At 43.8% G+C, this 17,500-nt stretch overlaps 2 protein-coding genes and 1 non-coding gene across 3 annotated transcripts in view; 1 reads left to right on the top strand and 2 right to left on the bottom strand.

Moving 5' to 3' along the window:
• LOC121302492 (coronin-1B-like) overlaps nt 1-6,406 on the bottom strand; it is a 13,428-nt gene extending 7,022 nt beyond the window's left edge. The window contains 6 exon segments of the mRNA XM_041232502.1: nt 1,484-1,603; nt 1,909-2,090; nt 2,906-3,035; nt 3,591-3,713; nt 4,087-4,290; nt 6,003-6,406. Of these exon segments, the coding sequence (XP_041088436.1) occupies nt 1,484-1,603; nt 1,909-2,090; nt 2,906-3,035; nt 3,591-3,713; nt 4,087-4,287 (756 nt within the window). The 5' untranslated portion in view covers nt 4,288-4,290; nt 6,003-6,406.
• A 4,416-nt stretch (nt 6,407-10,822) lies between these two features.
• Nucleotides 10,823-15,227, top strand: LOC121302466 (lectin-like). The gene is made up of 6 exons (XM_041232461.1): nt 10,823-10,850; nt 13,275-13,344; nt 13,587-13,714; nt 14,112-14,258; nt 14,671-14,782; nt 15,005-15,227. The coding sequence occupies exons 2-6, from the start codon at nt 13,287-13,289 to the stop codon at nt 15,070-15,072; spliced, it is 513 nt and encodes a 170-aa protein (XP_041088395.1). The 5' UTR covers nt 10,823-10,850; nt 13,275-13,286; the 3' UTR covers nt 15,073-15,227.
• A 1,215-nt stretch (nt 15,228-16,442) lies between these two features.
• Nucleotides 16,443-16,515, bottom strand: trnak-uuu. Its single transcript has one exon. It is a non-coding gene; the product is annotated as a tRNA-Lys (tRNA).
• Nucleotides 16,516-17,500: the final 985 nt, after the last annotated feature.

Below are 17,500 nucleotides of genomic sequence, written 5' to 3'. Positions count from 1 at the left end.
TACACAGTGTTATTCTCACAGGGTCTCGCAGTGCTGTCTCTGTATTGTATATTACACAGTGTTATTCTCAGCGGGGTGTCGCAGTGCTGTCTCTGTATTGTATATTACACAGTGTTATTCTCACAGGGTCTCGCAGTGCTGTCTCTGTATTGTATATTACACAGTGTTATTCTCACAGGGTCTCGCAGTGCTGTCTCTGTATTGTATATTACACAGTGTTATTCTCACAGGGTCTCGCAGTGCTGTCTCTGTATTGTATATTACACAGTGTTATTCTCACAGGGTCTCGCAGTGCTGTCTCTGTATTGTATATTACACAGTGTTATTCTCAGCGGGGTCTCGCAGTGCTGTCTCTGTATTGTATATTACACAGTGTTATTCTCACAGGGTCTCGCAGTGCTGTCTCTGTATTGTATATTACACAGTGTTATTCTCACAGGGTGTCGCAGTGCTGTCTCTGTATTGTATATTACACAGTGTTATTCTCAGCGGGGTCTCGCAGTGCTGTCTCTGTATTGTATATTACACAGTGTTATTCTCACAGGGTCTCGCAGTGCTGTCTCTGTATTGTATATTACACAGTGTTATTCTCACAGGGTCTCGCAGTGCTGTCTCTGTATTGTATATTACACAGTGTTATTCTCACAGGGTCTCGCAGTGCTGTCTCTGTACTGTATATTACACAGTGTTATTCTCACAGGGTCTCGCAGTGCTGTCTCTGTACTGTATATTACACAGTGTTATTCTCACAGGGTCTCGCAGTGCTGTCTCTGTATTGTATATTACACAGTGTTATTCTCACAGGGTCTCGCAGTGCTGTCTCTGTATTGTATATTACACAGTGTTATTCTCACAGGGTCTCGCAGTGCTGTCTCTGTATTGTATATTAGTGTTATTAGGGTCTCGCAGTGCTGTCTCTGTATTGTATATTACACAGTGTTATTCTCACAGGGTCTCGCAGTGCTGTCTCTGTATTGTATATTACACAGTGTTATTCTCAGCGGGGTCTCGCAGTGCTGTCTCTGTATTGTATATTACACAGTGTTATTCTCACAGGGTCTCGCAGTGCTGTCTCTGTATTGTATATTACACAGTGTTATTCTCACAGGGTGTCGCAGTGCTGTCTCTGTATTGTATATTACACAGTGTTATTCTCAGCGGGGTCTCGCAGTGCTGTCTCTGTATTGTATATTACACAGTGTTATTCTCACAGGGTGTCGCAGTGCTGTCTCTGTATTGTATATTACACAGTGTTATTCTCACAGGGTCTCGCAGTGCTGTCTCTGTATTGTATATTACACAGTGTTATTCTCACAGGGTCTCGCAGTGCTGTCTCTGTATTGTATATTACACAGTGTTATTCTCAGCGGGGTCTCGCAGTGCTGTCTCTGTATTGTATATTACACAGTGTTATTCTCAGCGGGGTCTCGCAGTGCTGTCTCTGTATTGTATATTACACAGTGTTATTCAGTGTTATTCTCACAGGGTCCCACAGGGCTAGCTGCCTCTCGCTCATGCGGCTGAATCCTGTGGTGAAGATCTTCCCATCCGACATGAAGATCGAACGCATCGGCCTGGCGCCATCGTGAGCACGCTCCTTCACCTGGGAGAGAGAGAGAGAGAGAGAGACGGAGAAGAGAACGCTGCGTCAACAACAGGAAACAGCATCAGCTGAGTGGTGATGTCACCTGGCTGTGATGTCATGTTTTTTTTAATTATATTATTTTGTCCGACCCCTTTAAATCTGGTGATGTCGCTTTGTTTATTTATTGACTTATTCTGGTTGGCTGCCTCCCCTTTAATTAAGAGAGGTCATGCCACAGTGTTTATTTATTTTTTTGTATTGAATTATTTTGGCTGGAGGGAGGCCCTTTAAGAGTGGCGATGTCATTGGGGCGTGCCGCTCACCTGCACGAGGGTGCCGCGGCGCGGGTCGATGATGCGCAGAGCCTTGTCCTTGCAGGAGGTGCAGATGAGACTCCCGTCGCGGTTCCAGGCGGCGCTGTAGATAAGATCAGGATGCATCTCATCCAGACGAAACAACTCCTCTCCTGAACCCACGTTCCAGATCAGAACAACGTTATCACAGCCTGGAGAGAGAGAGAGAGAGGGAGAGGGAGGGAGAGAGAGAGAGAGTGTGAGAGAGAGAGAAGTGAGGGAGGAGAGTGAGGCAGAAGAGGGAGAGAGAGATGGGTGGAGAGAGTGATAGAGAGAGAGAGAGGGGGGGGGAGAGAGGGAAAGAGTGTGAGAGAGTGAGAGAGAGAGAGTAAGAAGAGAGCGAGGGGGAAGAGAGTGTGAGAGTGGAGTCGAGAGAGGAGAGAGTGAGCGGGAGGGAAAGAGGCGAGCGATGTAGAGAGAGAGAGAAGCAGGAGAAGAGACCGCGTGATGGTGAGTGAACGGAGACTGCCAGGGGACGCTGAGAAAGACAGCGAGGGGGGAGAGGAGATGAGAAGTGAGGGGGAGGAAAGGTGAGTCGATGGAGAGAGAGGAAGAGAGAAAGAAGAAGGGAGAGAAGACAGCGTGAAGAGTGAGCGAGAGAGGAGGGACAGAGAGAGCGGAGGGGGAGAGTTGACCCGGAGAGAGAGAGAGGAGAGAGAAGGGAGAGAAGAGAGCGTGTGAGTGAGCGAGAGAGGACAGGAGGGAGAAAGACAGCGAGGGGGAGAGGAGGATGAGAGTGAGGGGGAGGGAAAGGTGAGCGATGGAGAGAGAGGAGAGAGAGAAAGAGAAGGGAGAGAAGACAGCGTGAGAGTGAGCGAGAGAGGAGGGAGAGAGAGAGCGAGGGGGAGAGTTGACGGAGAGAGAGAGAGGCGAGGGAGAGAGAAGACAGGAGAGAGGACAGAGAAAGAATAGAAGAGATTGGAGAGGAGAGTATTTTGGGGGCGCACAGTGTTTCGGGGTACAGTACCTGCGCTCAGCAGCACATTGCGAGCAGTGGGGTGCCATGTGATGATACCCACTCTCTTGGAGTGGCCCTCGAGGGACACAACAGGCTCCGTGAGGGGGGAGAGGAGACCCTGCTCTGGGATCTGCCAAACCTGCGAGAGAGAGGAGAGACACACACTGTATATAACACTGACACACAGTCCTGCACAGAACCACAGCAGATACCCAACATGGGGTCTACATAGAGCTGGAATCTAGTGCGCTGGCATTGCCTGCTGTGTGCTGGGCAGAGCCTGGCTGTGCTGTGCTGTGCACAGGGCAATGCCGGCAGGATCGTACTGTATAACACTGATACACAACCCTGCACAGAACCACAGCAGCTACCCAGCATGGGGTCTATATAGAGCTGGAATCTAGTGCGCTGGCATTGCCTGCTGTGTGCTGGGCAGAGCCTGGCTGTGCTGTGCTGTGCACAGGGCAATGCTGGCAGGATCGCACTGTATAACACTGATACACAGCCCTGCACAGAACCACAGCAGCTGCCCAGCATGGGGTCTATATAGAGCTGGAATCTAGTGCGCTGGCATTGCCTGCTGTGTGCTGGGCAGAGCCTGGCTGTGCTGTGCTGTGCACAGGGCAATGCTGGCAGGATCGTACTGTATAACACTGATACACAACCCTGCACAGAACCACAGAACCACTCTGACCTTCACGGTGCAGTCTTCGCTGGCACTGGCGATGACCTCATCGTTGTGGGGACACCAGTCGATGTCCAGGACCGGTCCCGTGTGCCCACACACAGTGGGGTAGGCTTTGTCAATGCGTCCAGTCTGAGAGAGGAGAGGAGAGGAGTGAGTGAGCGAGCTAGGACTACAGCTCCCAGCATGCCTCTGCACCCGCGGCAATGCTGGGAGCTGTAGTTCTTTATGCAGCGGTCTTGAATCGGTACAGCCCTGAATAAAACTACAGCTCCCAGCATGCCTCTGCACCTGCAGCAGCAGCAAGGGATGCTGGGAGCGGTAGTTCTTTAACTCTAATAAGCCATGCCTGGTCCTGTTTCTTCACTGTGTGGCAATGAACTGTGAATCGGTAGAGCCCTGGCTAAAACTACAACTCCCAGCATGCCTCTATCCCAGCGGCAACAGCAAGGGACGCTGGGAGCTGTAGTTCTCTGAACTCCAAACATGCCGGCGAACCCCTCACCTTTCCCAGAGGCAGCACCAGGAAGGCCCCGCCCCCGCTGGCCTCCACGATGACGGCCAGAAACTTGGGGTTGACGGCGCAGAAGGAGCTGTCCCACGTCACCCTGGACACTCTGATGTCATCGTAGCACTGGTCTGTCTTCACAGCCTGCCCGAAGACGTGCCGGAACTTGGACTGACGCACCACCCTCCTGAAAGACATGTCCTGCGAGACAAGGGGATGGCTGTTAATGCAAAGGGCTTCCAGAGACTTTGGGGGGGGGGGGGGGGGGGGGGGGGGGGGGGTAGTTTGAACTCACTTCCAATAGGACCTTGTTTAAAGACGTCAAGCGCAGGTCTCTAGTCGTTTTTTCGCCGGAAAAAGCCGAGAAAATGGCAGAGCGAGACCAATAAAAAAGTGGCATATCTGATAGCCCCCCCCCTGCACCACAGAGATAACATGAACATAACAAAGGAGACGGCTGCTTCTGCATCCAGCGCTCAGAGAATATCACAGACCTCTGCAGAGCGTTTTGAGATGTTACAGTAATAAAATAATGACTGGGATCGCATTATTGAGGAGTTTGGTGATAAAATGAGTGATCAGGAGAGGAGCGATCAGTGTGCACGACTATGAAGAGAGATGTGATAAATACAGAGAACACGGGGCGGGGCTTGGCTGGAGACGCAGTGCTGAGTGCCTCAGGACCAATTTATTTTCACACCAGGTTTCAACCTGTCTCTGTTCCTGAAAACGCTGTATTAATATCAAGAGCTTTCTTGAAACCAGGCTGTGTGAAACTGGCCGAAACTCCAGAGGTCTCTACTTATATGGAAGAAATAAAGAACTCTCTGTTTGGAAATAGAGAACTGCCACTAACAAACTTACAGAAAAACCCTGTTTTTGGAGAAGTGAAATAAAGCTAATAAGAGGTGAGAGAATGGATTTTAAAGATGGTCAGCGCTCCTTTAAAGGGAGGGGCCAGTGATCATGTTAATAAAGCTAATAAGAGGTGAGAGAATGGATTTTAAAGATGGTCAGCGCTCCTGTAAAGGGAGGGGCCAGTGATCATGTTAATAAAGCTAATAAGAGGTGAGAGAAGGGATTTTAAAGATGGTCAGCGCTCCTTTAAAGGGAGGGGTCAGTGATCGTGTTAATAAAGCTAATAAAAGGTGAGAGAATGGATTTTAAATCTTGAAATATGTAATCTATAGCCCAAATCCAGGTGATTGCTGATTTATTTATTTGTGCTTCTGTATGGCGCACTCACTGCCACTTTAGCAATATTTAACAGTTTATAATGGAGCTGTGCACCGCGTGATGAAGACCATAGGCATGTTCGGAATGGGGGCTGGATACAAGTCTCAACGTGTTACACAGGCACTGAAGAGAATGAATAAACTCCTAATAATATTGAACTCCGGTACTGAACAACACACACAGCAAAACACAATATACAGAGACAGATAGATAGATAGAGATAGATATAGGTATATAGACAGAGATAGAGATAGGTATATAGATTGATATATTGATAGATAGATATCGATATACATAGATCTAGAGATAGATAGACAGACAAAGATATAGATAGATAGACAGATAGACAGATAGATAGATATATACACACACATACAGATACATAGATAAATATATTAATCCAGAATTCACTAGCGATAGCTAAACAGACAGATTGATAAAACGCAACTTATAAACACTTTGTAATGTAAATAGAGTGCGATGGATAGATACATAGATAGATAGATAGATAGATAGATAGATAGATAGACAGACAGACAGACAGACAGTAGGGTGGACGAAGCAGGTTTCTGGCGATTCAAAACAGAGTAACACACATCTAGTTTATTGTAGATTATACAATTTAAAGACAAAAACGTGTTTGTTTGTTTTGTTGTGTTGTGTTGTGTTGTACTTACTGGGATCCAAAAGTTTTCTTCCGCTGCAACAATGTCGCACGACGAGGCAAGTCTGGTCCGGATTGTTGCACAAAACAGCAACAAGAAGAAGAAGAATTATAATAATATTGACAATAAAGTCAGAAGACTAGGAAAAAAAATATATACATATAATGCAAAACTTGCGTGGGCGTACAGAAACCAAACCGTGGCGAGAGAATACAGAATTTATCATGTAAACACAATTTAAAACGCGGAGCGGATTGCAAAAAAAAAAATAATAATAAAAATAACTGGTTTTGCAAAGACGCTGGCCGGAGGAAGAGAGCGTGATTGAGAACCCGACTTTTTCCAAACGATTTATTTATTTGTTTCACCTTTCCTACCACTCCCAGTATTCCGGAATCCGGAAACGGAAGTCATTGGAGTTTTTTTTTTTTTTTTTTTTTTTACAACAGAACAGAAAAAAAGGAATGACCAAAATAAGACATTGCTCTCTCTCTCTCTCTCTCTCTCTCTCTATTCTACTATGTGGAATAGAGTAAGAAATTACGGACAAAACCTAATGTTTAATGAATAACGGATTTATTATATAATATTATATATATATATGATATATATATAATATATATATATATATTATATACCCGACGGAATTTAATAGGACGTGTGCTTAGTATATATATATATATAACATTGTAAATTAAGTCATTTAACACGGAACTGGCCTGATATATTGTAACTGCAGTTTAATATCACTAGACTGGGCTGGAATTACATTGTAACTGCAGTTTAATATCACTAGACTGGACTGGAATTACATTGTAACTGCAGTTTAATATCACTAGACTGGACTGGAATTACATTGTAACTGCAGTTTAATATCACTAGACTGGACTGGAATTACATTGTAACTGCAGTTTAATATCACTGGACTGGACTGGAATTACATTGTAACTGCAGTTTAATATCACTAGACTGGACTGGAATTACATTGTAACTGCAGTTTAATATCACTGGACTGGGCTGGAATTACATTGTAACTGCAGTTTAATATCACTAGACTGGACTGGAATTACATTGTAACTGCAGTTTAATATCACTGGACTGGACTGGAATTACATTGTAACTGCAGTTTAATATCACTGGACTGGACTGGAATTACATTGTAACTGCAGTTTAATATCACTAGACTGGACTGGAATTACATTGTAACTGCAGTTTAATATCACTAGACTGGACTGGAATTACATTGTAACTGCAGTTTAATATCACTGGACTGGACTGGAATTACATTGTAACTGCAGTTTAATATCACTGGACTGGACTGGAATTACATTGTAACTGCAGTTTAATATCACTAGACTGGACTGGAATTACATTGTAACTGCAGTTTAATATCACTGGACTGGACTGGAATTACATTGTAACTGCAGTTTAATATCACTGGACTGGGCTGGAATTACATTGTAACTGCAGTTTAATATCACTGGACTGGACTGGAATTATATTGTAACTGCAGTTTAATATCACTAGACTGGACTGGAATTACATTGTAACTGCAGTTTAATATCACTAGACTGGACTGGACTGGAATTACATTGTAACTGCAGTTTAATATCACTGGACTGGACTGGAATTACATTGTAACTGCAGTTTAATATCACTGGACTGGGCTGGAATTACATTGTAACTGCAGTTTAATATCACTAGACTGGACTGGAATTACATTGTAACTGCAGTTTAATATCACTAGACTGGACTGGAATTACATTGTAACTGCAGTTTAATATCACTGGACTGGACTGGAATTACATTGTAACTGCAGTTTAATATCACTGGACTGGACTGGAATTACATTGTAACTGCAGTTTAATATCACTAGACTGGACTGGAATTACATTGTAACTGCAGTTTAATATCACTAGACTGGGCTGGAATTACATTGTAACTGAAGTTTAATATCACTAGACTGGACTGGAATTGCAACAGGCAGGTAACGATTCAGCTAGAAACCCATTCGGTAGCCTTTGGTAAAGGAAATCTCTCTCTCTCTCTCTCTCTCTCTCTCTCTCTCTCTCTCTCTCTCTCTCTCTCTCTCTCTTCCAAGGTTGTCCTGGAAGAAAACTTGCTTCCTTCTGCTCTGACATTGTTTCCCAACATTCAGGATTGGTTTTTCCAGCAGGGCAATGCTCCATGCCACACAGCCAGGTCAATCAAGGTGTGAATGGAGGACCACCAGATCAAGACCCTGTCATGGCCAGCCCAATCTCCAGACCTGAGCCCCATTGAAAGCCTCTGGAATGTGATCAAGAGGAAGATGGATGGTCACAAGCCATCAAACAAAGCCGAGCTGCTTGAATTTTTGTGCCAGGAGTAGCATAAAGACACCCAACATCAATGTGAAAGACTGGTGGAGAGCATGCCAAGACGCATGAAAGCTGTAATTGAAAATCAGGGTTATTCCACCAAATATTGATTTAAAACATTAGTATTGTGTTGTTTAAAAATGAATATGAACTTATTTTCTTTGCATTATTCGAGGTCTGACAACACTGCATCTTTTTTGTTATTTTGACCAGTTGTCATTTTCTGCAAATAAATGCTCTAAATGACAATATTTTTACTTGGAATTTGGAAGAAATGTTGTCAGTAGTTTATAGAATAAAACAAAAATGTTCATTTTACCCAAACACATACCTATAAATAGTAAAACCAGAGAAACTGATAATTTTGCAGTGGTCTCTTAATTTTTTCCAGTGCTGTATATATATAATTTCTTTTAATGAAAGTATTCAGCCCAGTGTTTCCGTCTCGTGTTCTCGCTGCTGTTTGTTTTAATTGACACCTTTACTGTGAAACAAAACCGTTAAGAGTGAGACTAACACTTGTGTGTGGTTTTAATACAGTTGCATTTATAATAGCTAGGTAGAGAGACTGTAAAACACACCAAACATGACAAACAGACAGCTAGATCAATCTGCATAGTTTTATATATTATACAGCAACACCAAACACGATTCAGACACCCCCCTGAGCTTCAATCTGCATAGTTTTATATATTATACAGCAACACCAAGCACGATTCAGACAGCCCCCCTGAGCTTCAATCTGCATAGTTTTATATATTATACAATTCTGTACTTGTCTGTTATTGAGGGTCATTTTTTTCTATCCACAAACAAACAGCTTGACAAACTATTATCCTCCTCTTCCTCATCTTCCTCCTCCTCCTCCTCCTCCTCCTCCTCCAGGCCTCTTCACTGTGACAGCCTCTCTCTTCACACAGACGGGAGGCTGCCCTGAACAAACCTCTCCCCCTGTTTAAATATCTGCCTGCTGAATTACAGGCAGCTCGTACTAATTAAACTAAAACAAATTAACAGGCAGTCAGTTCAACGAAATAAACTAATTACAACACAGACCCTTCACCTAGATCCACTCTGCCACAGTCTAGATAGATAGATAGATAGATAGATATGTATGTATATTGATTATATATATATATATATATATATATATATATATATATATATATATATATCTTTGAGCTTATATATATATATATATATATATATATATATAATATATATATATATATATATATATATATATATATATATATATAGATAGATAGATAGATAGATAGATAGATAGTATATTAAAATGGTTCTTATAAATGGAACTGTATTGAAACCACACACACGTGTTAGTTTCACTCTTACTGGCTTTGTTTCACAGTAAAGGTGTCAATTAAAACAAACAGCTGTCTGACTTTTCAGACAGACAAATATAATATCAAACTATCGCTACTGAAACTCAAGGGGGCTGTCTGAATCATGTTTGGTGTTGCTGTATAATATATAAAACTATGCAGATTGAAGCTCAGGGGGGTGTCTGAATCATGTTTGGCGTTGCTGTATAATATATAAAACTATGCAGATTGAAGCTCAGGGGGGCTGTCTGAATCGTGTTTGGTGTTGCTGTATAATATATAAAACTATGCAGATTGAAGCTCAGGGGGGCTGTCTGAATCATGTTTGGTGTTGCTGTATAATATATAAAACTATGCAGATTGAAACTCAGGGGGGCTGTCTGAATCATGTTTGGTGTTGCTGTATAATATATAAAACTATGTGTTTTAATATGCTTTACCACACCTCTCTGTGCTTTACAATGCTTCCCTATGCTTTACCAGACCTCTCTGTGCTTTACAATGCTTCCCTATGCTTTACCAGACCTCTCTGTGCTTTACAATGCTTCCCTATGCTTTGCCAGACGTCTCTGTGCTTTACAATGCTTCCCTATGCTTTACCAGACCTCTCTGTGCTTTACAATGCTTCCCTGTGCTTTACCAGACCTCTCTGTGCTTTACAATGCTTCCCTATGCTTTGCCAGACATCTCTGTGCTTTACAATTCTTCCCTATGCTTTACCAGACCTCTCTGTGCTTTACAATGCTTCCCTATGCTTTACCAGACCTCTCTGTGCTTTGACTGTGGAGTGGTTTTATAAGATAATTCATGAAGCTGATGGAGGTTCATATGAAGAGAATCTGTATTAATAGCATGTGTGAAGTTTTTTTCACTAGAAGGAACTTCTCTATTTTGTGTGTGGCGCATGTTTGCTGATGTTATTGAAAAAAACACATGCTCTATTCTTGAGAGAGAGGTGAGAGAAAGAGAGAGAGAGAGAGAGAGAGAGAGAGAGAGAGGTGTGAGGAGAGAAGTAAGAGGGAGAGGGTTTAACGAGAGGTGTGAGGGGCGATGTGAGAAAGGGGGAGGAGGTGAGAGAGAGTGAGGGGGCGAGTTATTGGCATAAAAAGAGAGAGAAAGAGAGGAGAGCAGGGAGAGAGAAAGAGGAGAGCAAGGTAAGAATGAATGAATGAATGAATTAATTAATTGGCAAAAATATTATTCATTTATTTGCAAAATAAATGAGATTGATTTAAAATACCCGTACATAAAACTATGCAGATTGAAGCTCAGGGGGGTGTCTGAATCGTGTTTGGTGTTGCTGTATAATATATAAAACTATGCAGATTGAAGCTCAGGGGGGTGTCTGAATCGTGTTTGGTGTTGCTGTATAATATATAAAACTATGCAGATTGAAGCTCAGGGGGGGTGTCTGAATCGTGTTTGGTGTTGCTGTATAATATATAAAACTATGCAGATTGAAGCTCAGGGGGCTGTCTGAATCGTGTTTGGTGTTGCTGTATAATATATAAAACTATGCAGATTGAAGCTCAGGGGGGCTGTCTGAATCGTGTTTGGTGTTGCTGTATAATATATAAAACTATGCAGATTGAAGCTCAGGGGGGTGTCTGAATCGTGTTTGGTGTTGTTGTATAATATATAAAACTATGCAGATTGAAGCTCAGGGGGGTGTCTGAATCGTGTTTGGTGTTGCTGTATAATATATAAAACTATGCAGATTGAAGCTCAGGGGGGCTGTCTGAATCGTGTTTGGTGTTGCTGTATAATATATAAAACTATGCAGATTGAAGCTCAGGGGGGCTGTCTGAATCGTGTTTGGTGTTGCTGTATAATATATAAAACTATGCAGATTGAAGCTCAGGGGGGCTGTCTGAATCGTGTTTGGTGTTGCTGTATAATATATAAAACTATGCAGATTGAAGCTCAGGGGGGCTGTCTGAATCGTGTTTGGTGTTGCTGTATAATATATAAAACTATGCAGATTGAAGCTCAGGGGGGTGTCTGAATCGTGTTTGGTGTTGCTGTATAATATATAAAACTATGCAGATTGAAGCTCAGGGGGGTGTCTGAATCGTGTTTGGTGTTGCTGTATAATATATAAAACTATGCAGATTGAAGCTCAGGGGGGCTGTCTGAATCGTGTTTGGTGTTGCTGTATAATATATAAAACTATGCAGATTGAAGCTCAGGGGGGCTGTCTGAATCGTGTTTGGTGTTGCTGTATAATATATAAAACTATGCAGATTGAAGCTCAGGGGGGTGTCTGAATCGTGTTTGGTGTTGCTGTATAATATATAAAACTATGCAGATTGAAGCTCAGGGGGGCTGTCTGAATCGTGTTTGGTGTTGCTGTATAATATATAAAACTATGCAGATTGAAGCTCAGGGGGGCTGTCTGAATCGTGTTTGGTGTTGCTGTATAATATATAAAACTATGCAGATTGAAGCTCAGGGGGGCTGTCTGAATCGTGTTTGGTGTTGCTGTATAATATATAAAACTATGCAGATTGAAGCTCAGGGGGGGTGTCTGAATCGTGTTTGGTGTTGCTGTATAATATATAAAACTATGCAGATTGAAGCTCAGGGGGGTGTCTGAATCGTGTTTGGTGTTGCTGTATAATATATAAAACTATGCAGATTGAAGCTCAGGGGGGTGTCTGAATCGTGTTTGGTGTTGCTGTATAATATATAAAACTATGCAGATTGAAGCTCAGGGGGGCTGTCTGAATCGTGTTTGGTGTTGCTGTATAATATATAAAACTATGCAGATTGAAACTCAGGGGGGTGTCTGAATCGTGTTTGGTGTTGCTGTATAATATATAAAACTATGCAGATTGAAACTCAGGGGGCTGTCTGAATCGTGTTTGGTGTTGCTGTATAAGTTCTCAATTACTTAATTAACCCTTAATTCAACTATTCAAATTTCGCTATATATTATCGACTAGATTGATATATTATATATATATATATATATATATATATATATATATATATATATATATATATATATATATATAAATTCACCTTTTAAATCGTTGGAGAGGTCAACTTCACTCTACCTTTTCGGTTCAATTAAGGGTTTGATTTAACGCATGCGTTTCAAGATCGCTCGACCGCTTGACGTTTCAGAACAGTTTGCAATTCAGTTGTGTGCGTGGCCTCTTTAAAGCCTTCAATTCGTTCAGTAAAGTTTAGAAATTCAAGATCCACAGCCAGACGTGCTGGGTTTGTCTTACCAACAATCCGCACTGAGAACCCTGATTTACCGAACTGTGCAAGAGCTGGAAACAAGTCAAAAGGTCTAATGAAGCAAATGATCATTTCAATGAAGGGTCTGGTTCGATAATTGAGAGCTGGGTTGGAATGAGAACCAGCAGCCACAGCAGGGGGGTCCCAGGACCGAGTTTGAGAAGCCCTGAAATAGACCATCGTCTCCTCTTTAGGAAAGCACGCTAGATATTTTAACGAGCTAGTGGAAGGGTCCCCCTGAAATGTTCAGCCGTACCCCAACTATGATTAATTGACTAACAATGCTGAATATATAGCTGAATATATAGCGTGCTGATTTGTGTTTGCAGGACGGAGCGATCATGAAAATGAAGGTGTTTCTGTTGGTGGCTATCTGCGTGGGACTGACTGCAGCAACAAGTAACGTTCTTGTGCTCCTTTCTCTAGCTTTCTCTCTCTGTCCTTCTTTCACTCTCCCTCTTCATCTCTCTCTCCTCCCTCTTTCTGATAAGGCAGAGTTCACAAACGGCTAAGCTTTGGAAGAATGCAGTAAACTAACACAGACTCCGAGAAGAAGGGATTATATTGTAGCGTCAAACTGAACAGGATTGTGGGGCTCTCTCTCTCTCGTTCTCTCTCGTATATATTTCTTCTCTTTCCAGATCTTAGTTCGTACTGTAGAGCCAACTTCCCCGTGTCCTGTCCGCACCCCGAATACAGCTCCTGGTACAAAGTTGGGGGGTACTGTGTCAAATATTTCGTGACTCCCCTCAACTTTTCTGATGCAGAGGTGAGTCTGTCTGTCGACTGGACATGTTAACTTGATGGGCGTGCCTGCATGCGTGTGCGTGTGTGTGGGTGCAAACATGTGTGTGCGTGCCTCAGTGTGTGCGTGTGTATTTGTCTGTGTCTTATTGTGTGTGTGTGTCTCTGTCTGTCTGTCTGTATGTGTGCATGTCTCAATGTGTGTGTGTATGTGTGTGTGTGTGTGTATCTCTCTTGCCTCCCCCTCATTCTCAGTCTCTGTGTCTCAGTGTGCCTCACACTGAGACACAGTGTTTCTTCCTCCCTCTCATTCTCAGTCTCGGTGTGTGTCTCAGTGCCTGTCTCGGTGTGTGTCTCAGTTTCTCAGTGTCTCCATGTCTCTCCCTCCCTCTCATTCTCAGCCCCTGTGTTTCTCTCCTCAGTTTTCCTGCAGGAAGGAGGCTGTGGGCAAGGGCGCTCACCTGGTCTCTGTTCACAGCGAGGAGGCTAACAAGAACATTATCTGCATCACCATGAAATACAACCACACCTCCCCCCGGGTCTGGCTGGGCGGGTTCGAGCTCTTCAAGGTGAGGAGGGGGGGTGCATATCCCTGCTGGGTGGGGGAGTAGCCCTAACCCTGAACGCACCGGGAAACGCCACCAAAAAAACAGTCTATTGAGGAAGGCTTTGCAGGGCCCGGCAATTTAGGATTCTCCAGATAAGATCAAAGCATTGCCCAAGCCAGGTGGAATTAGAGAAGGGTTGCCAGGGGTTGCCAGGGGTTACCAGCGGTTGCCAAGGGCTACCAAGCCACGCTGTCGACGCTGAATCACTGAGATCCTTTGAGACCCGACCTTGACAAACTTTAGAGTTCAATCAGGTTTAGTGCAAAGTCCGAAGGTACCAGAAAGTTACTAAAATAGATTTTCTTAAACAAGACAGCGAGGCATGCTGGGAGCTGTAGTGTGTTGCTCTGGTCCTGATGTCTCTTGTTTTCAGAGCGAAAAATTCGTTTGGATCGACGGTTCCGAGTGGAACTACAATCCCTGGGTCCCGGGACAGCCAGACAACACCGAGAACACAGAGGACTGTGTGGAAATTAACTGGAAAAGTAAGAGAGAGGAGAAGAGGGAAGAGAGAAGAGAGATGGGAGAGGAGAGGAGAGGAGAGGGGCAGGAGAAAGGAGAAAGAGGGGAGAGGAGAGAAAGGAGAGGGGGGAGGGGAGAGAAGGGAAGGAGAGGAGAAAAGAGAGAGGGGAGGAGAGGAGAGGCGGATGATACTGAAAAGAGTTTAGACCTAAATCTGTTTTTTGTTTCTGTTTTCCTCTCCTCAGACACCGGCATGTGGAACGATGACAAATGCAGCGAGGGGAAATCTTATATCTGCGAGTTCAAGGACTGAGCCAAGATCTGAGAGCCAGACCAACACTGAGTTACCCCGGCAACGCTGCCCAGGTGGCTTTGACATCTGGAATCGATATCCTCCCTTTACAGGAGCGCTGACCATCTTTAAAATCCATTCTCTCACCTCTTATTAGCTTTATTAACATGATCACTGACCCCTCCCTTTACAGGAGCGCTGACCATCTTTAAAATCCATTCTCTCACCTCTTATTAGCTTTATTAACAGGATCACTGACCCCTCCCTTTACAGGAGCGCTGACCATCTTTAAAATCCATTCTCTCACCTCTTATTAGCTTTATTAACAGGATCACTGGCCCCTCCCTTTACAGGAGCGCTGACCATCTTTAAAATCCATTCTCTCACCTCTTATTAGCTTTATTAACAGGATCACTGACCCCTCCCTTTAAAGGAGCGCTGACCATCTTTAAAATCCATTCTCTCACCTCTTATTAGCTTTATTAACAGGATCACTGACCCCTCCCTTTAAAAGAGCGCTGACCATCTTTAAAATCCCTTCTCTCACCTCTTATTAGCTTTATTAACAGGATCACTGACCCCTCCCTTAACAGGAGTGCTGCCCATCTTTCAAATCCATTCTCTCACCTCTTATTAGCTTTGTTAACATGATCACTGTTTTTTTTTTTTTAAGTAATATTCTGGAACATATTGTATTTTTTTACATATAAATGGTCACACTGTACACTCTGTTATTTACATGGCTTCCCTTTTCTGCAATAAACAGCTTTTAAGCATCATTCAAAAGGAATTCTGTGTCTTTGTGGAGAGATCGCTAGAATTAACCTTGACCGTCCACTTTATTAGGAACCGTCTCCCCTAGTTGATTTTGGGAATACAGACCCGCAGAATCGGATACTTTCAATAGCTTCTGCTAGATAATGTTAATACCTAGTTTCATCATAATTAGCTTTACTAATTAAAAAAAAAATGCTGGAGATTGAACCCGGGGCCTCATACATGCAAAGCATGCGCTCTACCACTGAGCTACACCCCCTCTGCCTCATTGAGCTCATTACGCAATTACCGCTCTGTGGTGTTTCTGGAGATGTGCTGCCATCTAGCGGAAGACGTAGGAACTGCATCGGTTTTTTGTATTTTGGTGTTTTTTTTTTTTTTTTAAATATAGACCTACTGGCATTTACACTATGTATTGGAGTTTAATATAAATGAATATTTGATAAGAGCCTCATAGTTGGCTAAATGTAAATACATCCCATAGTTACTTAACTGTAGAATACATCCCATAGAGCTGAATATACACCACATCCCACAGTTAGGTAAATGCACAATAAAACCCATAATACATCATATTCATAAGTAAATAATAATTATAAAACAAAAATCACACCCGCCTAAACAGGGACTTGAACCCTGGACCCTCAGATTAAAGGTCTGATGCTCTACCGACTGAGCTATCCATGCTCTGCTAAACTTGCTATCTGGACTCTGTGAGACCCGCTATCTGGACTCTGCGAGACTCGCTATCCGGGCTCTGCTAGACTCGTTATCCGGACTCTGTGAGACTCGCTATCCGGACTCTGTGAGACTCGCTATCCGGGCTCTGTGAGACTCGCTATCCAGACTCTGTGAGACTCGTTATCCGGACTCTGTGAGACTTGCTATCCGGACTCTGCTAGACTCGTTATCCGGCCTCTGTGAGACTCGCTATCCGGACTCTGCGAGACTCGCTATCCGGGCTCTGTTAGACTCGCTATCCGGGCTCTGCTAGACTCGCTATCCGGGCTCTGCTAGACTCGCTATCCGGGCTCTGCTAGACTCGCTATCCGGGCTCTGCTAGACTCGCTATCCGGCCTCTGTGAGACTCGCTATCCGGACTCTGTGAGACTCGCTATCCGGACTCTGCTAGACTCGCTATCCGGACTCTGTGAGACTCGCTATCCGGGCTCTGCTAGACTCGCTATCCGGACTCTGTGAGACTCGCTATCCGGACTCTGTGAGACTCGCTATCCGGACTCTGTGAGACTCGCTATCCGGGCTCTGTGAGACTCGCTATCCGGACTCTGTGAGACTCGTTATCCGGACTCTGTGAGACTCGCTATCCGGACTCTGCTAGACTCGTTATCCGGACTCTGTGAGACTCGCTATCCGGACTCTGTGAGACTCGCTATCCGGACTCTGCTAGACTCGCTATCCGGACTCTGTGAGACTCGCTATCCGGACTCTGCTAGACTCGCTATCCGGACTCTGTGAGACTCGCTATCCGGACTCTGCTAGACTCGCTATCCGGACTCTGTGAGACTCGCTATCCGGGCTCTGCTAGACTCGCTATCCAGACTCTGTGAGACTCGTTATCCGGACTCTGTGAGACTCGCTATCCGGACTCTGCTAGACTCGCTATCCGGACTCTGTGAGACTCGCTATCCGGACTCTGCTAGACTCGCTATCC

The sequence above is a fragment of the Polyodon spathula genome, chromosome 29, assembly GCF_017654505.1.
Source record: "Polyodon spathula isolate WHYD16114869_AA chromosome 29, ASM1765450v1, whole genome shotgun sequence".
NCBI lineage: Eukaryota > Metazoa > Chordata > Actinopteri > Acipenseriformes > Polyodontidae > Polyodon > Polyodon spathula.
This window is presented reverse-complemented; position numbering and strand designations above follow the sequence as displayed.

What these genes read in the sequence shown, in the direction of transcription:
- LOC121302466 (XM_041232461.1), top strand. Translation starts at nt 13,287, where the DNA reads ATGAAAATGAAGGTGTTTCTGTTGGTGGCTATCTGCGTGGGACTGACT. An exon ending in GGGACTGACTGCAGCAACAA is followed by an intron (nt 13,345 to 13,586) that starts GTAACGTTCTTG and finishes TTCTCTTTCCAG; the next exon opens with ATCTTAGTTCGTACTGTAGA. An exon ending in TGTGGAAATTAACTGGAAAA is followed by an intron (nt 14,783 to 15,004) that starts GTAAGAGAGAGG and finishes TCCTCTCCTCAG; the next exon opens with ACACCGGCATGTGGAACGAT.